At 34.4% G+C, this 24389-nt stretch overlaps 1 protein-coding gene across 2 annotated transcripts in view; it reads right to left on the reverse strand.

Moving 5' to 3' along the window:
• LOC121407172 (thymocyte selection-associated high mobility group box protein TOX-like) overlaps positions 1–16657 on the reverse strand; it is a 32088-nt gene extending 15431 nt beyond the window's left edge. Inside the window, exons 1-2 of one of the 2 annotated variants that reach the window (XM_041598122.1) lie at positions 15876–16657; positions 805–918 (exon numbers count right to left, since the gene is read on the reverse strand). In XM_041598122.1, the coding sequence (XP_041454056.1) occupies positions 805–918; positions 15876–15881 (120 nt within the window). In that variant the 5' untranslated portion in view covers positions 15882–16657. The remainder of the gene's footprint in view (positions 1–804; positions 919–15875) is intronic. The other variant, XM_041598121.1, reaches the window with a different exon arrangement.
• Positions 16658–24389: the final 7732 nt, after the last annotated feature.

A 24389-nucleotide genomic window follows, 5' to 3' on the forward strand; every position in this document is an offset into this window, starting at 1 on the left:
TCCGGTGGCAAATCCAGAAGATATTAAGATGGGTTAATAATACTGTTAATAAGGTCAGAATATGGAACACTCATTCTATATCCCTCTTATTTCTATTAATAGGAAGATATTAGAACTCGACAAGAAGTATCATAAGAAATCAATTATAAAGCTAAATTTACACAAAGACGAATGCAGTAGTAACTGGAAGAAACATCAATAAAAACTGCCAAACCATCTATCCAAGCCCTAATAGTTTTGAATGTGTAAAACAATTTTACCCCTCCAAATATTTCATTTGATAGCTTGTATCACAAAATAGTCAGTTTGAACTTTTGTCCATTTTTTCAGAATACTAATCTAAAGACACTTGAATGAAGAATTACTCTATGGACAAGGAAACAATTTTTTTTCCCGAATAGTATTGAACAAGTTGGGGAAAATTATAAATAAAAATGATAGAACTGGTAGTGACATAGCCATTGACAACAGTGGGTCTCTAAATAGAATATTTCCAATCTAATTACAGATGGTGTTATGTCAATACCCACTAATATTTTTACTGGTATTTTTATAATACAGGGAAGCAGGGTACTTTATCCTAGAAATATTCTTGCCAATATTTTCCAACAAGTAAATTATTTACAACAAGCAATAATTCACCTTTCCCTTTTAAGAAGTAATCTTCTAAATCTATCTTTCAATTTCTCACAGACAAGTAAAGCAATAATGACACAAGGTAAACAAAAAGTCTTCAAATGTCCTAATTTTGTAAAAAGGAGACCGAAAGATGAAAAAAAGAGAAAATTCTGAAGATTTCCATACCTCAGACATGTTTCTTGAATTGTAGGCCGGCCTGCCGTTGCGTGTAATGTGTGGTACCTCGCGGGGGTTGCAATAATCGTAGCTATTCACAAAGCCTGATGTTATCTCGTGCGACTGGAGGGTATAACAACAAGAGAGGGCGACAAAAGGAGAGAAAAAATACAAAATTAATGTCATGTCACCGCTTATAGAGCTATGATAATACACAGATGCCAATCTCGGGTTTCTTTCTTGATTCTCTCACATTTCATATGGTTGGTTTTTTGGGCTGTCATAGATGGTGGTTTGGATGTTTACATAACATTTGTGTCTTCCTAAAGATGAATGTATGGAAGGATGAAGATAACAAATGCCATTTTAAAAGTAGGAAGTACATGTATCATGCACTGGAAAGGAAAGGGTTAGAAAGGAGAGTGAGTGTATGTGTGTGAGATAGAGAGACACAAAGAGGAAGAGAATTTACTGATGACTTTTCAGAGAAAATTGCTTATGAAGAGAATGAAATAATGAGGTATATCCCCTCTCTTAATCCAAATCCTCCACCCCTCCCCAATGTACCCTACCTCCCACCCTTACCCCGTCCCACCCCCTCACCCAAACTTTTCTTCTATATGCACCTGGATCCTAGCAAAATAAACAGAAATCAATACAAGAGGAGCAAAGGGCTCTGCAATTGCATGCCCAAATGCTACAAAAATACACACTCGGCATCAATCGATGCTGCAATACAGTTGTAAAAATAATTCCCTCATATCTCCACAAAGTTTTGTCCCGTCTTCCGGTATTCTCTGCGACTCTCCCCGAATGTTGCTGTCTGCTACCTTCAAGGGGTTAATTTTCTCCATTCTTCTTCACTTCTTCAGACTAGTATTACTAATGAGCTATGATTCTAGAAGACATTCCAACTGCAGGTATGCTATGTCACAGAGGGTAGTAAGGTATGGTCACATTGCTATGACTAGTAATAGCTTGCAGTATTGACTGAAATTGATCCACATTGAGCTACACTAAACCCAGGTGAGGTAAATCGGTACCAGCAGAACGTAATAATTCCTCAAAAAGGATATTATAGGAGTGCCTGTTATTATTATTCATTGTTATCTCTCACCCATTACACAACCAGGGCTCTGTAACAAAGGTTTTTTGATGAATTTCAAATATGAATTTACCGGTCAGAATTTTAAAAAGAGTGCGCATGCAACAATGATCTTGATTGGTCATTGGTAGTAACTAGGTAAAACATATATATATATATATATAGTTGCTTCATATCTAACTTAGATGGTGTAATAAGAGGAAATATAATATATCCACTTGGTCTACGTCCAGTCTAATACCACATGGAAAAACATACTTGGTCTACTATCAATTTGGTAAAAATGTCTTTTGGTCTTCACAACACTTGGTCTACTTTCCACTTTGTCTATTCATTATTTTTCATTTGGTCAAATAAATTTGATTCATAATCACCTAGCTTTTAACCCCCAAATATATGTATAATAAATTAAATTGATTCATTATATCACTCATCTCTCCCCGAAGTGTGTGTTAAATGATTATAAACTTTGTGTCCTCTATAGTGTATAATTAAACAGCACTGCCCTCGAAGTGTATCATCACAGGCAATACTGTATTGTATTTATTTAATCATGGTAAAACTTACATTCAGTCATAACAGACTGCTTTTCAGCAGGTCCGTGAACATTAAAAAACATGTAAAAGTGAGACAATACGAAAATATTTTAAAATATTACAGTAACACATAATATAAGACATACCAAGTTATTGTACAATACTACATACCAAGTTATTGTACAAGAGATATTAATATCAGCACACTCATATTTAAAACATTAATATATCAGTCTAATATTGCAAGATCAAATAAAGGCTGTTTCCAATAACTAAGCTTCAATGAAAATTCATTTTGCTGTGTCCAACCTACACTCATAAATCAAGCTGAAGGAAAGAATAAGATGAAAAAATTGAAAAGGCATAAGGGGAAAAACTGCTCGCAAAAAGAGACAAGTGATATTTATGGAGCAAGAGTGAGATCGGAGATGAAAGACTATAAAAAGAAAAATGAGAAGAGAGTGAAAGTAAAAGGGAGATATGTTAGAAGAAATAAATTAAAGAGGAAAAGAAGCTACTGTGGGTACGAGGATATAGGGAATAATGAAAACGGGAGAATCAAAGAAAAACAAATGAAAAAATAATTCATAAACAGATTGAGAGAGGAAGAAGGAAAGAAATGGAGAGGAAGATGGAGATAAAAAGTGAGAGAAATGGGAAGAGAGTGGGGATGGTGACATGAAAGAGAGAGAGAAAAAGAGGGATATATGTGGAGAAATAAATAAGGAAAGATGAAGGTCTTGTTCTAGGCTTTCAAGTAAACAAAATTACACTGGGACAGAAAAAAAATCAATCCTCAAGTAATTGGTTTTCCAAGGTTAAAACGGACAAGACTGAACATTGTTTCTTCCGTGTATTTAGCTGCGTGAGGTATATAGGCTTGATTGACACACGAGATTGGGTCAGCATGGTGAAATGAGAAAAAAATGGACGGAAATGCATATTCTGCGCAGGACTAAAATTTTATGGGATCATGTTTGTTCAACTGCTGCCAATGGATCTGAGAGAAACGATAATTACATTTGTTGGCAGGCTAAGTATATAAAATCATGTACAAATACGCAATCAAGAAATCTGATATTGATGCATGAGGAAAGATATCCATTGTAAAACAATGCCATTGGATTACTGGATGAATATCTAACAAAACTGAATTAAAGATTTAAATAAACAATCTCAGTCCTCTCTGAGATATTTCTAGAATATGTGTCAAGTGCAAAGCTATTTGCAGATAGATTTCATGAAACAGAGAAAAAGACAATTAAAGAGTAAGTGAACAATTCATAGGTATGATTTATCAAGAAAGACAGTGCGTATATTCAGTCTGTAAATAAGCTAAAAAAAACTATATATGCTATGTCTTATAAAATCAAGTTATTCAGGTATTCCTCTACCACAACAATTAAGACCCTATCTTCTCTATGTTAATCTTCATTTAACATTTAGAATATTGCAGTGGTAATAACAATATTCACTTTCCTTCCATTACACACTCTGTATGGAGATGTACATTATGTAGGCTGATGCTATCTTTAGAATATGATCACTAGATGACCTGAAATAATGGACTTAGATTTGGTATTGTCAGGTAATTGTCTTTACATAATTCCAGGCATTTACATCCAATTCCTTGGCACTTATTTCCAATAGAATGTCTGAAACCACAGAGTCTAAATATATCAAAGAATTTTTTTTTTTATCCATATATGTACACACAAAACATATCTTATAAGAAAATAATTATGACAGCGGATGGAGGATAATAGGAAAGGAAAAGAAAGATGGATAAGAGAGAGGAAAGGTAGACAGAAAAGAGAGATAGGGAGAGTGTGTGTGTGAGAGAGCATGAAGGAAAAAGAAAGTGGCAGAAATAATAAAAAAAGATGGTGAGGAAAAAAGAAAAGAGAGAGATTTAAAATAATAATAAAAAAAGAATTGATGATCTATGATTCTGGAAAGAAACCATTCCCCTGTGAGTTTACATTTCCATTAGCAGACACCCTGTAACAAGGTCCTCCACTACAAAAACCAACCAATTTTCCAATGTTCTAATTATCCTCATTATGTCTGCTAAGCCTAGAACAATGGACACTGATTGGGACTTCCAATTATTGGAGCTTGTATTAGGTTTCGTCTTGAGGGGCATCATGGGATATGGATACCGGGGTAACTGATTAATTGGGGTATCATGTATTTCATAATGACTTGCCCACATGTGCTGCTATTACAAAACATTACAAATTGAAAGCAAAATATGTATAATGCATCCAGATAAATATGGACCAAAATGCTAAATTTTATCCAAGATTTGCAACATAGATTAATTCTGATTTGTTTCAAATGTTTCCCCTAAAAAATATAGGCATAATTCAACAACATTAGAATCTATTTATTTTGACATGAATCTTCAACTGAATGCCAACAAGCTACATAATTTTCATTAGCTGGGCTATTAATATAGCACTCTAGAATTTCAAAGAATAAATTCTTGCCAGTATCAACGACCAAATTAACTAAGTATGAATTCTGTCATTCCATTAGGTATTGTAAAGGGTAGTTCCAGTTCGTAACTAGTTAACTCATCTCGGTCTCACATTAGCAAACCATAGATAAAGCCCCCTAACCCCCCCCCCTTACCAATTAAAAATAAACACCAGACCACAATGAGGCTCTTAAGCTTAAGAGAGAAAAAAATGGTTGACACTATCATGATAAATAAAGTCATCAATCTATGTTAGGGAGGAGTTTTCCTGTGAAAAATGAGAGAAAAAAATTCTTTGGAAGATTACTTGTCTATCTGGACATCATTATTGGCCGAAACTTTCCCTCGATATGCCCTCTTGGGAAATACACTTTAATTTACAGTTGTCGCACATGATGAGCCCGTGTGGATCGGCAAAGCTTTCATTACCATGACAACACTGTTAATTACTTAGAAGGGGATGCCCTCTATGCTATCAACTCACTTTGGAAAAAGGTAATGGCGGATGTGAGCCGTAATTAGGATAATTGTTTTGACAGTTTTGATTCAAATTGGAAGGGGAAAAAATCAAATTTAATGGGTTTTGCCCAATACTAATGAGAAGAATGATCCTGTTAAATGGGGAAATAAAGAATTATTTGACCTTTTCTGTGATTAGTTGATGGATAGAGTCATTTAAGAGACCTTCAATTTTCCTTGACTGTTTAGTCTTTACAATATTTTGCTTTAAAAGGATTGGCTTTAAGAGAAGGCCAGTGATACATGGCCATCTGAGTAAAGGCTAATGGCTTACTGAAATGAAAGTGATTTCATAATAGAAATGATTCCAATCATATGTTTATCAGTGGATCCAATGTTGTTAATGAACAGTAATTGCCCACTAAATATTAAAAAAATCATCACATTATGACACTAAAATTTATCATAACTTCTACATTTACACAATGATCAATAGCACGGGATGCCATTCTTCAACTTTCTTAGTAATACAAACTGATTCGATAAAGAACATTTATATCCATTATTCAAAATATTTAAAAAACTCAAGCCATAGAAACATCACATGGGAACTACATGAAATTAATCCTAAAGAATTTGAACTAACGAACTTGAAAAATCATTAAGCTGACTATCAATAAATACCACAAATTGATAAGTGCCACAATAGATATAGTTTAATCTTCATCATCTTTGTTGATTTTATGAAAATTCATTAGATTTCCTTTTGAAATAGATGATCAATGAAAATAAAAAAAAAATTGCTCATTACAAATATCAAAACCAGGTGTAAATTAGGATCAAAATAACAAATGTTATTGCTCCCGATGTGATTTAAATAATTTTAATGATTTGAATTAAAAAAAATAACTGTTCACCACAGGGAGAGAGATGAAACAGTTGAAAAAATTTCACACTTCAGCTTGTTAGCATGATAACAATGTCTAATAGCATGAAAATACACAATTATTACAAGAGATTACAAAAGCTGGTGATCATTCACCTAATGGAGTGTAAAAATAAATCTTGGAATTAAACATTTACTCTTCTAAAAGGTCCATCAATTAAAACCATACCATGAACTGTCAAATAGATAAAAAGAATCCTACCCCCCCCCACAACATCACAACACAACCATTGGAGAAACACTCCATAAACGTAATTGGATTTTCAATTTTAATGGTGCATTTCACGCACCAAATCACATCGCCTGCTCTAAAGAGAAAGTACCGTAATGAGTCAATGAATTGATTTTGTGCGATATTTCTCAAAGATTTATTATACATTAAATATGTGCACTGAGTACAGGCTAATTGGATTTTGGCAGCGTAATGGAGCAAAGGGCTCGGTGGCAAATCTCTTTAGGGCATAAGATGAGAGAGGGGGAGATAAAGAGAAAGAGGAAGAGAGAAAGAGAGAGAGAGTGGGAGAGAGAGACTTATGTCGTAGAGGAGGAAAGTGTTCAGAAAAAAAGGCTTGTATGGATGCTATCAATGGTAAACTACATCAAATGTAACAGATACATCATTATAAGGGGCTACACAGTGCACACAAAAAATATTATAAATACAATATATTTCTAAATAGGTGAACTAAAAGATTTATAACAGAGACACAATATCTAAAACTTGAATTTAAATGCTAAATCAAACAAATATTATGTACCTGGTTCAGCCCCTCAAAAATAGTACGGTAAACACTAAATCATTATAAAAATCATATTCAATATTTTCTTTATGGATGTATAAATTAAAAGTAATCCAGTTGTTTTTCAAATGATCAGAGAATTATTTTTGAATGCAGAAAAAGATTAATCTTCATCATCTAAGATCTAGTACAAATGTATTATTTGTGTATGTAATCATAAATATATTACTTGATGTAAATCATGAACTAGATTATGTATGTATACAGTGCCAGAATTATTAAAATAATAGACTTAAAAGTTGTAGAGCTAGCTTATGTGTTTGATAGTTATAGGGTTAATCAACAATAGAAAGAGGAGCACTTAGAAATCCCTACAGCATCAATGTCAACCTCAAGAGATTACATCAAAGATGAGAATATAATGGGCAATTTTGATGGTTCATAAATGTCTGATAAAGACTTATTTGGAAGCATTAAGCTCTTTTTTTTCCCTTTTAGTTAGTAGCATTTCTGTTGAGCACCCTTGCCCTTATGTTGTGAAAAGGGTACTGTAGGCAAACAATGAAAGAAGCATTAACGACAGTGTGAGTGACAAGGCGATATGACACGACTTGGGGACCTACTTAGCAACAAAAACCCATGCCATCTGTCCATTTTCTACAGTCCAAGAAAGGAGAAAGAACGAGGGAAACCCCTTTCTCCTCACCTCGAGGAATGATCCTCTTGTTTTGGTTGAGAGCCATGTTGGATAGCGATCGTTGGAGGGCTTCAGAGTTTCCGACGGCGGCATCGGGGGGACACAAGACTAGTTTGATTTGCACCTTAATAAACCAACTTGTTAATGCAGTTTAATTACTCCAATTGGAAGAGATTGGTTGTACAAGTGCAGGGACCGTGATGCATATTAAACCTTTTACATAATGTTATCTCATAAGTTCTGCCAATTCAAAAAAATGGATCTGTCTAAAAGCCATCTTGTATATTTCTTGATCTTTTCATTATTTTTACTTTCATGTCACTAAAATGTAATGTATAATGTCCCAAAAGGAATGATACTGTTCAGATTTGCTAACAACTTTTTGTTCAGTTTCTTGTGATCCTACCAATCAATATCTTTGCTTTTGATTTTCTTTAATAATTCTTTCTGCACTTCCATTGCCAATTCAGTCATCCCAAACATCTATTAATAAAAACAGGAAGTTGGTCTGACAAAAAAAATTAATGGTCACCATGACAACTCAACATTGACTGTTAATGGTGAAAAAATACACATGGCCCAATTAACGGATGAAATCTGATCCTCCACCAGCTCGAAATGCGTTTCATCCTTTGTCAGTCCCAATGACTCAATCACTGTATAAACACTCATTAATTACCCATAATCCTCCATTCAAAATGGTTCCAGACAACATGGCTGGGGAGGGGGAGCGGTGATAAATTGTCCCAATTGAAATGGAGTGAAAGGTGAAAGGGCATTGTCATGTTGATGGGGAAGGGGAGAGAGGGAGGGGTCATGTCTTTGTAGGTATGTTCAATCAATTAAACCACAGTGCTAGATCATACAGCAAGGAACCATTGTAATATTCAAAGTAAAAGAAAATAAAAAGGATGAGGAGAGAAAGAAAAGGAAATAGGATGAATAATGTACTTAACAAAATATATTACCTGAAATTTATAAGATATTGAGGACAGAAAATAAAAACGGGTTAAAGAGTGAAAGAGCATTTAAAAACACAATTTAGTGAAACAGTGATAAAATGGAGAGGGACCAAGAAGACTGTAATCTAACCGTGCGAATCCATGTTCATCTTATGCGGACACTCTGAAATAACCTCAGACAAAAATCTTACTTCCTATAGTTTCTATTTACATAACGATGACATTTTGACACCTCACTCTATCCTCTCCTCATAGCTCAAATAAAAAAAAGGAGGGAGAAAAGAAATAAATAAAGAGAAAACACAAAGGCAAAGTTTGTTAAAAATATGGCATAAATTAGGGTGGAGTGTTTGCGTACAATCACCACCCCGTAATGGCTCATGCTCACGGTGAATAATTCATGCCCCAAACAGACCGAGTTTAGGAGTAATTGAATCCCGCGGGGGCCCTTCATACATAAGCAATGCCATGGCATTAAGTACCCTTGTTCCTTCATTCGCAAGTAGAGGAGATTTCAAAAGCCAGAGAAGAGAAAAAGGAGACGGAGCCAAAGAATAAGGAGAAAGAGAGAGGGAGACAGAGTAAAACCATAAGAAGAGTTTCACGTTCTCCTTCTCCATCTTCATCTTTCTCTCGTTGCGCTATCCATACCGGGAGGTTTTCTTAGGTAACAACTTTTGTCAGCCACCCCAGCTGCAGGAGTAACAGACCGTGATTAGTGTTGATTTAAGGAACATCTTCAAATGGAAGCTGATCTCTTTCTATCGCTCTATGATGACGTCCAGTCCTCTTGTGGGATAGAATTTAACATTTTCATTTTCAAGAGTCCTTTGTCCACGACTCCGCAGGATTCCATTTTTAAGTACTTTCTGTCATCGTTGAGTCATGAATATTCATTCAACAACCTCTCATATTATGTATCTTGTTATCAAAAGATAATATTTGCATTCTTCTTTTTTACTTTCTTGAAAATAGGACTCATCTTATATTTCCATTGAAGAGAGGTTACTGACTTGTAACTTGGTTTTCTAATGTGAGCAAGGGGGGGGGGCAAAAGGATGATGATGAAGAATTGGGAAGAGAAGAATAATGGATGAACAGATAGATGAAGAATGGAGAGAGAACTGCATGGATGAACATAGCATGAAGAAATAAGGAGAGATCAGACAATCATTACATTCAATGATCTAATGTACGATGTTCCATCTTTAATAAAATCAAACAAGAACTACTAAGTTGATAAAACATGAAATTCATACCATTCTTATATTTATGAGATGTGTATTCAGAAAACTTGTCCCTTGAAAGAGAAGAAAACTATACAGTATGCAAAAGCAAGAGACAGAAACCCATCTGAAAGGAACTAGATTATATTAAGTAGATTAGTTCACAAGAAAGAATTTCAAGAACATTCCATCAAATGAAAGACGGATCTTGATATCCTTACGATGACTTACCCTAACAAACATGCGTCTCATACCAAGATCTTTTCTTGAGGATCAATTAGACCAACCTGATAGACATGAGAAGCCGAAGACTGCTGGCAAACAAGCACGACACTAATAAATCACAGTAAAACACCGCTTTGCTCCCATTCGAACACGCAAAAGGGGGACAGGGGACAGATGCGTGGATTAGCCACGGAACCCCTAATCAGATGGAAATTTGGGCCTGCGGCGTGGGAATCCGATACTTTGAACCGACACCTGTTTGACAGCATATGAATTCACTCATATTTTGCAGCGCATGGCAAGAATGAATGGCATATTATGAGCACCATGAGATTGAGAAGTGCCAAAATGCTTCAGCGATAACCAGGGGGGACGTCCCGTTTCCTTGGAGGCTCACCCCTTGTAGACTATTATTTCAAATAGCTTTTTTTCCCTTCAGTGTATGAAAGATGACATGAAGAGGTCACCTGAGTAATATTTTCATAAATACTCCACTTAAATGAAGATTTGAAGAAGAAAAAAATATTTGAACTCTTTCCTGATCTATTACAATTAATGAATAACATAATTATGTCATCTAAAATCATCTTTCCCTCTTTCTTTCTTTCTTCCATGTATTTTTTCTGCTATCTTTATCTGTTTGCCAGTACCTGCATTCAGGTACAAGCCTTATAATGTAACATAAATGGACCTAGCTTGTTCTCACTCTATGATTATAGTTATTTTTCTTTGCTTACATTCAGCTATATCTATCTATCTATCTGTCCATTAATCATCAATCTCTTTCTACCTACATGTTTATCAACGCCTATATCTATCCAGTAAGGTTATGCTCTTCCTTCTTCCATTTTCCTTTTCATTTTAAGACTTTTCATACATCTCTCCCTCTTGTTTGCGATCTCTTTATCATTCTATCTATCTATATCCATCCATCTATCTATCCATCCATCCATCCATCCATCCATCCATCCAATGATAAATATATTTATCCATCCATCCATCCATTGATCTATCTATCTATCTTTCTATCTACCCCTCTTCTCTCTCTTTCTATCTCTTTCCCCCTCAGGTGTAATTTTAACCAGTTAACACGAGTTTAAATGCCCAAAGGCTGTCACTATCCAATGCTTTCTCAAGTGCTTATATATTACTTATGCATTACAACCGCAAGGCACAATAAACTCTCAGAGCTTACACGTCTATCTACCCTTTTCCTCCGCGACAAATGTATTTTTCTCACCTCATCTGCATTAAATTCGCATATGGACACTATTCTCACCCGTACAGCTTGTATAAAGACAGAATTTATATTTTATTCAAAAGCATCTTTTGTCGTGACTGGGGGCAGGGTGGAAAGGAGTGAGAAATAGAAAATCAATTAACTCCTCTTTTTTGTGCGTGTTCCACTGTCATGGATATTGTCCTGATACCAGATGGCTTTTCCACACAAATTGATAGTTTGAATGAATGGATTGATAAATCAATGATGATGAATACGGAATGAAAAGGCAATCTACAATACCTGTTAGCAGTGTGTTGCAAACAGGAAAAGTGATTGGGAGAAACTCAAACTACATGTGTGAGGCTACGAAAAGGACTGAAAAAAAACTTGATTGAAAGGATTGATGCATATACAGTTTTCTCTTCAAGCATGATTTTGTTTGAAGTTCGGATTATAGGATGATTTATGAAGATTTGTGAAAATAAATGGTAAACCATACTCTATGGAAAACAGTCAATCATTTCATTCAAATATTTTCATTTTATATTTAAGTTAAATCATTCAAATATTATCTTTTTATATTCAAGATAATTCATTCAAATATTATCTTCAAATGATTCAAATTATTGCTGTTAATCTTTTATGTAACTAACATTCTAATCATTTCAAAATGTATAACTCAAATAGAGCTGGGATAAAAATACTCCTACTCATTGAAATTGGATTTTTCAAATGTGACTCCATATAATAATGTATTATCTGATTTCATTACAAACTTTGAAATCAATGTAATATTTAACTGAATTCATTTTATATTACAAACACACTTTCAATGGGAACAAGAGCAGCATCATGCATAACTTATTATGATTAATTCCACTATGTTCATATCTAATAGAGATTACTTCTCTCTTTTTCTAATTCTCCTCCTCCTTCTCCTCCTCCTTTTTTTTTCTTCTCCTTCTCCTTCTCTTGTAATCACCTTCCCACCCACTATTTTCTTCCAACTTTTCAATTCTTGCAAAAATATATGCAAAAAGCACACCATGGAATTAAGCCAATATGATTGAGAGTAAAATTTAGAAAAAAAGAAAAAAAGTATGGAAAAATATAACTTCTACCAATTTACTAGTTCAGATTTGTTTTATATCAAACTTAATCATACATTTGACCACTCCACAGCGCTTTCTAATTAAACCACTCATGCTTGTAGCATGTTCACTTTATAGGTAGTCAGTTTTGATACATCAAGTACCATGACTTCACTCTAATTGATAATTAACGACCAGCCCAACTAGCAGTAATGGCTTATATCCAAACATAAAGCGACTCCGTGTATTTTCATCGGGCGTCATTCCAACTTCCGGCACACGATCAATTGCTGAGGTCAGCACCAAGTCCGGGAGATAAGAAGTGGATGGACCAATGGAGGCTATCATCGCTTGACCCCATTACAGAGTGACCAGCTCGATCAATGACTCCATGACCAATTAGGAGTCTTCTTTCTCCTCTTGGTGATAATCAACAAGTGGAAATGATGTCATTGATTTTTTGACAAACAATCCCTTCACTGATGAAAAACTAAACATAAGACTGACCCTTAAAATTAACAAGTTTTGGTTCAATGTCAAGGATTTTCCATAGTGCAACGGAGAAAAAAGTAGCTCCAAAAATGATATAGAGACAAAGATGAAACTATAATTACTACTTATCATTACTTTTATCACAATAAAAGAAATTAATTTGTACAACCGTACTTTTTATATCTTCCACCACACAGACAAAAACAACTGTTGGTACAGTTGCTTAAAAGCTTTCTTTCGTTACAAAAAAACCCCATACTGATTAGAATTTACTGCCCATTAGTACGGAAGATTGGTATTCAAAATGAAAAAAAGGCAATAAATTAAAGTGTACTAACATAAAAGCTGGCAGGATAATACAGAGAAATAGCGATTTACAATGAAAATCATCCTACAATCTCTCTCTCCCAATCATCATAAAATGACCATTACCATAAACAGCACTGTTTCCATAGCAACAAAATAAAAAGAGCAGTTGGTCACATGATTTATGAGAGCAGCAGATCACAAATTAATGGCTTTATACAGAGGGATGGTTGATAAAGGCACAAGAAAAATGCAACAATGAGAATTTTGGGATAATCAATATAGGGCTCAGTATTCTCCTTTTTTGTCACTATTTTTCTTGTGAATAATTAATTTTGAATCAATAAAATATCGTGAACCGTCTCCATGTGGATAGTTAATCAATTCAAGTTTAGCGACCTCCCATGGTAATTTCATAATTTTCTAAACTATTAATATGCCATATTAATTTATTGACAAAATAGTAGATTTTATTTTTCAATCTCTATTGATTTGCAATTTGCCAGTACTACCAGAATTCAAATTATTACAATTCTGTAAACAATAAGTACAATTGCACAAAATGTGTCCAAGGAGCACTAATGGTTCATAAAGACCCTTTGAATAATGATTTTTTTTTTATTTGTATTTTTGTATATACATTACTAAATCTATATCAAGTTGTATCCTGCAATTTTCACACATTCTATGGTTGAGAAGAAGCTCTATAACAGATGAAATTGTATGCAAACTGTCGAGGAGTTTCCAAAGAGTGACATTTCATTTGAAATTCTAAGAAAAGCTGTCTTAAAGGAAATAAATGAAATAAAACCAAGCATATTGTACATAATGTCATGAAGAGTAGTACTTAGATCTAATACAATCTAAATATTATGACTGGATAGTTTTGCTTTCAAGCAAGGCTGATTCATTATTTTTCGCCCACTAATGGAAAGAAAATAATTTGCTTGATGAAACAATAATAGAGATGACAAATTTTGCACAAATGACATGGATAAGATTAATTTCCATCACTTAATCAACCAAATTCTCCCTCATAAGAGGATGAAACTGAGAATAAAAAGATGTCATTTTCGCGAAATTGGAACCTCAAATTGAGCACGCTGCCAACATAAATAAGATTAGAAAGGGAAAGTAATACATGGAATTATGACAGAAAATGGATTCTCCGATGTCATTAATTGCTGTGTCTCTTTGTTCTTTCTGACTAAAAGTCGTCCAGTGACTCAGAGTTTTGATCTCCTCCCTTTCTCATAAACTGATGAGCTCTTGGATGTAATTGATTGGACAAGACTTACAGACTAAACAGGAAAGACAAGAGATAAATAAAAACATTGGAACAAAAAGAAGGTGCGTTTAGAAAGTAGAAAATGCGATGTTCCATTGAAACGTTTGATTGTGAACTGTTAGCCGTGGAATCTAACAAGGGAAGTTACAGGGAAAGGGTTAGAAGCGTTCACAAAGTCAGTTGGTTTAATTACAAGATAACGAGCTGAACATCTAATTAATGACTCAATCAAACAATTAATCCTATGAATATTGTAATGTAATTTAGAGTGTACTACTATGCTTGTTTGAACCAAAATGCAGCTCTAACACATGATATCATGTCTAATGGTTACTAGGAAGCTTGCTGATTTCAATAATTAGTCATTGCATGTAAATCAGCAACCTCATAGTCCCACCTGTACAAAATGAATTCACTACATACAATCCTATTTTCATTAAAATATCTTGACAAATACCTGTCACAATCCTTCCAAACTGAAGATATCTGTATCTGTGATTCCTTAAAAGAACACTGTTTATCAAATAGTGTCATAATATCTCACTCAACACATTTCACTATATTTCAAGATGGAAGGGGAAGGGGGGGGGGGTGGCAGGAGTTAATCATTTTGGATGGATGACATTTCCAATTTTATTGCCTCCTGTTCGAATCAAATGACAAAAAATTTATACCCCGTCATCTGATAAGTCGGATTGAATTTCCATCCTAAACATTGGTTTCACTGGAAATATATATTTACATTTTCCACAGTCATGAGAGTGGTAGTCAAGTGCAAGGGGGCTGAAAATCAGATATATGTTTACTCGTACCAAAATTGTGATATACTCCACTGAAAGTCATTGTTTGTGAGTTGTATAAACAGAGCTGTATTGCTAAGCACTCTAACAATAATGCAAAAGTGATAAATGAATGACAGGGAATGTGTTTCATATATTCCTACTTGTCAACCTCCCTCTCCTTCTTTCTCTCTCTCTCATTATCTTTATTTCTTATTCCTTTCTATCCCTCCCTCTCTCATCCATTCATCTCTTCTGTGCTCCTATCCCTCATACTTCACCACCTATATCTCTTTCTCTCTCTTCATGATGCATAATCAATCATTGAACTTTATTGAAAAGGTTTGTAATGGCTACCACTCTTATTTTCTCATTTGAAATCTATGTACATCGATGATGCAACAACAGAGCTATGCTTTTTTGATCATCAAAACTAAAAAAATACCATCTTCAAAACTGGACACATATCAAATTTTAGAATTTTTCATCTGGCATAAAGCACAACATGAACCTTTGCTACTCACCGTCATTCTGTATAAGATTTCTCCCCTACTACTGATATGATACCTTCCCAACAATTGACCCTTTCCACTAGAAACCGATGGCGTGCTATGCCCCCTATATTCCAGTCCAACGTGCTGCGAGAAAGGGACACAAGGCCACGATAACAAAAGATGTCCAAGCCCGTTATTAGTTTGCTGCTGCTGCTGCTACTCTTTATGTATGTGTTACTGATGAAACCAAAACAGAGATGTCTTCAACAAATAATGCTTTTGTCTTCTATAGTCCTTTTTAATATCCCACTGCTTTCTGAATTCTGTAACTCTTATAGGCTTTGGAAAAGGGCCATCGTCAATGGCATAATATAACATCCAACAATGCCTTCAGAGGAAATAGAATACAAATTTGGACGATCAAAGAGAGAGAACTGCCCAATGTTTGATGTCCACTTTCCAACAAATCAAAGCATAACCTCCTATTCCATTAACAAACGATTACACAACTAGGAGCAGCTTTCTCTAGTCCTACAATATTTCAATGTACATGTAGTATGACAGCTAACAACCGATACAAACGTGCACTGTCAACACATAATTGCTTGAGGAACTCCAACTCCTATAGGAGAATAAGATGCTGACACTATAGCAATGGTGGAGATGTCCAAATTGACTTGACTACAGCATCCAATGATGACCCAGTGGCTGCGTATAACACAATGGACTGTCCTTGTGGCAAATGCATCTTTTGACAACAAAGGCAAGCTGACGTTTTGATTGAGTCACCAGGTCCAAGCCAATGGGTCGTCGGAGGATGGGTGGATGGCATCACTGAGCTCTATCGGTGGCTTTCTCTGAATCACAGATGAGTAATTACTGGGAAAGATTTTGTCACGGCTTAGATCCACCACAAACGATGGTGGATACATGTGGTTAGTCTGGGACTTGGTAGGAATATACCAACTTGCTTTGAGACAATTGAATGATTTCCCTTTTAAATCAAATAAGGTTGATATAAACATCTCAATATCTCAAGAATACAATAAATAATCCACTCCTCTTCTGTATAGGTCTATACCTCCATGGCCTCTCAACTGCAATTACCCAAGTATAAAAAAAATGCTTCCCAACTAAATAATCCGATCTGCCTCCACCCGTTAGCCTTTAATATGCACTAATTATACACAGTCCAATTCACAATACATTACAGAGACAGATCAATCCAATTTTTCTTCTCTCTTCTTTACATCTGCATCAATATTCATCTAGGTCGAAACCTGATTGCACAAAATCCATTAACAAGCAATCTCCCAGGATTCAATTTTTCTTCATCCTCTTATCCTTGTCTTCTTGTATTTTATTTTATTGGAGATTTTCTCTCCTTAGACAGGCTCCTTATTATTTTTTCATAAAGATCACATTTATATTTTAAAAGGATAAAAGCTAGTGTTTAATACAAGTCTATGATTGGATAGGATTCTTAAGCATTTTCAATATCTTTTTAGTCCGATGATTTCTTTTTCTCCATAATTTACATTGTTTCTGTTTCTACACCTCTCATTAATAATATCATCAATCCTACTTTGATAAAATGACAGTTTCTGATTTTGCAATAATAAAAACAAAACAGATAAATCATCTTATTCTAATTAGTCCTCATGTTCAACCTTACATGATTAATTATAACTATACTCCGGCCAATTCACCCCCCCCCCCCTTCATTCATCATATATTTTTTCCCCTCAAAAACTTTATATTTTATCTTCCACCCCTCCCCTTTTTCTTATTTACCTGTTTTAACCACTATTATACTTTACAGCCCCCACCCCCCAAAAAAAATATTTTTGGTGGCTTTTTATATCCTTCTATGTAAATCTGCAACATTGAATAAGCTTAAACATTGTAGTGAGTGGGGATTTTCTAGGGCCCTTTTTGAGTAATTTGGGGGTGTAATCGCCCATCAAGCCCTTGTGTAATTTTTCCCCTCGTATTTTGTTTATCTCCTCTTATCTATCTGCATTTGTCTCTGCTGGTCTATTTACGTCTCTTTGTTGCCTTCATCTCTTCCCTCTTCTCTCTTTCTCTTACAGACACTCTCTATACCTTGCCTCCCTCTCCTCCGTTGCCCAAAGGAGAAGTTAATAATTGAAGAATACAGACGTGTATGTTAATTGCACGCATGACCTTAACTATATAAACTGTGAACTCACAACAAAATATCATGCAATACACAATAAAATTCACAAAAATATTCCATAAAGATTGTCCTTGTTATTCTGCCTAAAGATCTATAAGGAGGCAAACAGTTTATGCAACGTTTGCTTCTTTTATTTATTTCTCTTGCGTTGATTCAAAAAGCATTCACTGCCAAACATACTTTACTTTAAGCAATAAGAGAAAAATCCATCACACTGGATTGTGATTTATGATTTTTTCGTCATAGGGTCTATTTTATTTTTTTAAATTATCTATTCAAGCACCTACCCTTCTAATTCTGTAACAAGTTTGATTAGTGTATGCATCCAACAGAATTGGGCTTGCTTAATTCTGTCATAAAATAAAACAATGCCACATTGTTTGCTTACAGAGTTTACTCAGAGGGAAAAGATTTGATAACAATCTTAGATAACAAATACCAAATTAAACTGACACGTGCCGGACACCGTAATGATGCAATTCTTCATTAATAATTATCAAGCGACTTGGGAAGCTCTTGGCAACGGGGGACATAAACGACCATTAGCGAGGTTGCAGCTTGTAATTTTAATATGAAATATAACACTGGATAAAGACTTCACGTCAATTGGAATACGTAGGCCTGAAAGCTGGGATAGACATATTTATTAATATAATTAACAAAACTTATATGCAATGTGATTCATTTAAAATATGACGGATGGAGGACTATTGACATCTATTCAGGCAAGAAAATAAAATAGAATAGCAATAAAACAAAATAAAAATAAATCAGGTTAGCGATTAACCGCTCTCCAAAAAGAAAGAAAGTAAATGAATCAATGAAGTGGGGCATATTAACCTTTAGAAGAGGAATATAAGTACTCAGTTTTAAAATGAAATTAATACATTTTATATTTGAAGCTTCATAATCATTATCATTTACATAGAGGAACCCTTCTAATGCAATAAACTATATAAAAAACCAGGCAAAGTCAAAGAATAAACAGTTAAAGTAGAATACATCATGGTATACTTAAAATTCGAAGACATAAGAAAGAATCGCAGAGAAAATCACTTACAGAATGAAATGAAACTGCAAAGGAAAAGATAATCAAATATTCTTATCGACTTTCAACTCCATGTGTCTCCCAAGAGTGATTACAATTATGAAATCTGAAGAGTTAATTTCCACCCAACTGCAATAATTGCAACAAAAAATTGTTTTCCATTTGAACAATAGTGATACAAAAGAGATCCAAAGTTTGAAAATATTGCTGAATTGTTGTGGAAGGTCGTACAGGTTTACACTTTATGAATTTCCCCAAAGAAATGAAGGAAGACTGATTCACTGACAGGAATAAAAGAAAAGATTCTATTTATTGAAATTGAGTCTTGTCAAAAACATTTCCTCCAATATATACTGCTTGTAGCATACCAAAAACAAATTAAACAAAAAATACTCAAGGATTCAAAAGTCAAGGTATGGTCAAACATAATGAATAACCTTACGTGTGGCTAACTTTGCTCCATCTTCGCATCTTGCCTTGAGAACAACTCCTAAAAAAACAAATTTTTGTATGCCTTTTGACATACAAAGCATAATATGTGGTATCTTTCAAGATCTTTGCGGTAAAATCCATATCATCTTTTTATTTGAATCCATGTTCCTTCCATCAATCTTTAATACATATCCTGCCCTTTTTTGCATTGAAAACTGATCTATACACTGGTGCATTTGGAGCAATAGATCAATAGATAGTCCTGCCATTCATATCATGGAAAGCTTGGTTCAAAAAGGTAACATATCCATCTTTACTATTATGGAGAAAATCATATTTTGTTGATCATATTTTTATCCTTCCACAAAAGATAGAGATAGATAGGTAAATTTTCAGAAGGTTGCTCTCAAAGTCAATTTCAGAGACAGGTATAACAATCAATCATAATTTAATAACAATAATTTCAATTTTAATGAAAAAATGTTGCATTACCCTTTACCACTAAGCTCTACATCCAGATATCCTTTTTTTATTTGATAGATGCTCAATTTCATCTCGTGACACTCTTCAAGGCTACAATACCAAAATCGTTTTTGAAAAATATACAAATATTGATGTGGAATAGTACAAGTGGACTCACACGAATAAGGATTCAAATGGAGAGAAGAAAAAAAAACCTCACTGGCCGATATTACCTACTCGATGAAGAGTCGGCGAAACCTACCAAACATGAAAAACAAATTCATATTTAAAATTCATATTCAAAATGCACAAGCATGAAAGAGACAATGCCGGCCATGTTTTATTAGTGCCAGGCAATTAATGACAGAGAGTTATTGATTCTCTGTCGCATTGGGGGACACAGCAAGACAATGGCCGCAAGGACAACAATACGACAGAGAGCAATAGACTTTATATTTGGGATGCAGATAATTGGACCTTGAGAGATGGTTTATAATCGTCCAATGTTTTTTTTTCTCCCCTCTTTAATTAATAAGGATAACTGAGTGATGATATAATAAGCAGATGATGTTTGTTTTGTAAGAGTCAAAGTGCATTCCACTTCATCAGCAATGACAAGCTTGAAAGAAGAGAATCACAATTGATGCTGGACCTGGTTTCATAAAGCTTGACCTATAAAAAAAACACTGTTACAAGCTACTGAAATGATACAATCTGATTTGGTAAGCTGATATTCCTGACAAAATAAACCTAGAGATTTTGTTAAAACAAAAGCCTGGATCATTCAATATACAATACCATACCACTCAGATTCTTACATGTAATATAACTTTTCTTAACTGTATCACCTATGAAGATATGACCCTGAACCCCCCCCCCCCCCCCCCCCCGAGATTGAACTAATGTACAACTGTGGGTATCTTGGTAAACATAACCTAACTGGAAACTTAAATTTCCAGTGATATTCATTAGAATAAGATTTTTCCTCTCCCTTCTGCAACTTATGATATTTTAATGTTTACTTGCAATAAGATAGAGAATGCTCAAATTACAATATCCATGTGACTGGAAGGACATGACCATGATTGATAAAAGAATGAACTAATGACTTTCTTGCACCAAGCTAATTAGCATTTAAATGTTTAAAATTCAAAGGAATTAGCATTTAAAGAACTTGAAGCATTGAAGCATTGTAAAAAAAATGTGTTCACATCTTCATAAGATAACATATTAGAAATCAATTCGAACTTGGTATATTTTTTTTTTTTTTCAATGCGGGAGGGGGGGGGGGTCACAATGCATGTAAGTTTGATTGAGAACAGATTGTTTTTTTAAGACCTTGTTATAATATTTGTAATGGCAATGAGGTATCGAAGATGACATTTTCTCTCTGGTTGTGAGATTGACCTAGTTTCATGGAACAAACCAGCTGCTTTTTTAAGTCGGATCACACTCATGTTTGTGGGCATTGTCAGAAATAATAAAACACAATGTGAACTGGAATACTATGGGACTACAGGCTGCTGACGCGCTTCATTCACAGGAAGATGACTATAAAAGATGTTTTTAATTGTAGCAAATGATCAAATGTTTCATGTTTTTGTGCGAGGTGGCTAGGTCTTTTGGAAAGGTTTCTACTTGCGATTGAGCATTCCAGCTTTTTCACACTTCTCTCCCTATTTGCCACCCGCTTGCCTCCAAAATAATATGGCAAATGTCACTATCACACTTTGGCTAATGCAGATTACTGCTTGTGGTAATGCCACCACAAAACATAACAAGTAAATGAACACATGGGACTTAACAATAAAATGAATATAACTGGTGTTGAAAAATTTGCTTTCCCCCACTCCACTACAAGCTATCATTTCTCTCCTCTTATTCTATCCAATTCTTCAATTTTTCACCCTGAATAGCTTGGCATGACAAATCCAATTCAGTCCTCATTGCTCTTTCTCTATCTTCCTGTATCTCTCTATTTGATTCTATTCTGTATCAATTTATAATTTCATTTTGAAACTTCAATGCTAACTTTAATTTTCCAATCTATCCCTGTCACACGAGACTAATAATCCTGTTTTTTCTCTTAATAACTACTACATCAACTATCATTGCCTTCATTTCTACTCATTGTCAAAAACTCTTGTTCTTTCTTGTCTCCTCCTTATATCTCTCTCCTCTTTATATCGATGTTGCTTCCAACATTCTTTTTTTATTCTCTCACACTCTCATTCATAACAATCTCTATTATTTTATAATAATAGAAAATGAATTTCAGTAGAATTCTAAGGTCCTGCCAATAGAGAAATTTCAACAATTTGCAGCAACTAAAAAAAAATAATATTAAAAAAATCACCCCTTAGCTGGATTTAGATATTAATGTACAAAATATTTTTGTCTCCTTTCCTCTCCATCACTATCTCTCTAACCCCTTCCCTTTCTCTTGTGTTTTTTTTAATGTCTGTTTTGCAGGTGCAAAAGGAGAGGGATGATCCCATCGTGCAAGGGGGGACATTAATTATTCATGCAAAATGCAAGCAGGAATCAGTGTTATTTGGCCTTGTAGGGTGTGAACAAGTTATTGTTAGAGGTGTTTGGCTAATATCGCCACAAGGCTCAGTACACTTTCGTGAGGGGGCGGATTTCCATGACAAAATTTGTTCACATGTTGCGTGTGAAGTTGCTTTACAATGGACTAGGGGGTTGATATTTGAGTTTCATCATATAAATGAAAACCATCATTGACAGTTTTAGAATACACAAAGAGATAAGAATCAGTATCTTAATAGGCAAAGTGGTTATACTTGGAATTTACCAGACAAAGTAAGTTAGCCATGCATGGATGTCTGAAATTCAATACATTTACAAGATTTAATGTAAACACACAGGAAAGAAGTGATTTATTCATTAATTCTTTTTATACAAGGTAGCTTCACCAGTGTTCTTTTATTACAGGAAGAGCCTTATTCACAATTTTTCATTAAATCTAATAAAAACTAGAAGTGAAATATTAAGAAAATAAAGGTAGGAAATAAAACTTCAGTCAATTTACTGCCTCCTCCTGTCAACATATTAAATTATTACAAGATAATGACTGATTCTTCTCAAATTAGCTTAGAATACTCTGGACTATAAATTTCAACAGGATAGTTGGAATTATATATACTTTACTTTCACTTCAATAATTGAAGGTAAATTGAAGTTTCCTTGAAACAAAAAAAAACAAGCTAATAAAATAGCCAGGGTAAGGAAAAGTGATACAAAGAAAAAATAAATAAATGGAAAGGATGATGAACTAGATAATTGCTACACATTCTTTTTAATTTATATCATCGGCAATCATTCTCCCTTTTTACAGTTTTTTCTCTTATTGGACACAATTATTTTTCTTTTCCCCCATTTTCCTTAATCAGGTCTTGTCATAACACTGTATTACGTTGGCTCCAACCCATGATTCGCTGTTAAGCCAGCACCCATTAATGGCTTAATGTCCGGATAATGGGGCACAGAGAAAGCTTATTCTTACCTACTCTTTTTTTTCTTCCTTATCTTTTTTTGTTGCTATTAATGCAGGATGGAGATAATTGATGATCAGTTTGCTTGAGTGATTATCTTTTTTCCTCATCTTGTTGAAAGCTTTGCATAGCAATCAATCAATGTAATACTTTCTAATCAGAAGATTTTTCTCCCCCCATCGTAAAGGAAAAAAATCAGTCGTGTAGAACGGGTCATAATTATATGCCCATCAATGGTCTATCCAATATGAATCTACCAAAAAGGTAGATAATGAACTATACTCCATTGAATTGAATTCATTAATGAAATTTATATCCATTTACATATGTAATGAGTTCTATTCGGATTACCACTTGTTTTCCTAATCCGGAACATAAACAGAGAAGTACTACTGAAATATGACAAAACAACTCTATGATTTTCATTTTTGATAATTCCCATTGATGATTATTGCAGAAAAAAGGCGTATATTGATTCCATTAATGAGCAAATAAATTTGACTATTGAATTCAACATCAATATAAAAGAGCATGAGAAATATGAGCACCTGAAAGAATGACTTCATATATAATTCAAAAGAAATGTAGTTTGCGAATACAAAGGTTTTACAAAGAAACAATGAATATTAGAACACATCCATCCTGAAAAGGCTTACCTGTAATAAATAACAAAGAGGGAGAGTGTGAGAGAGCATGAGAGAGAGAGAGAGAGAGAGATGGTGTGGTCAGAGGAGTGACGACAGTTAGGGGGAAAACAGAAGTAATAAAAACATATTATAAAGTCAAACATGGATAATCTTCCTCTATGCCCAATTCATAGGCTCAAAATTACACCTACATGTCAGTGTGTCCCTACCAGGTATTTTGTCAGAATCTTGGAATAATTC

The sequence above is a fragment of the Lytechinus variegatus genome, chromosome 2 (genome assembly GCF_018143015.1).
Source record: "Lytechinus variegatus isolate NC3 chromosome 2, Lvar_3.0, whole genome shotgun sequence".
NCBI classification, from domain to species: Eukaryota; Metazoa; Echinodermata; class Echinoidea; order Temnopleuroida; family Toxopneustidae; genus Lytechinus; species Lytechinus variegatus.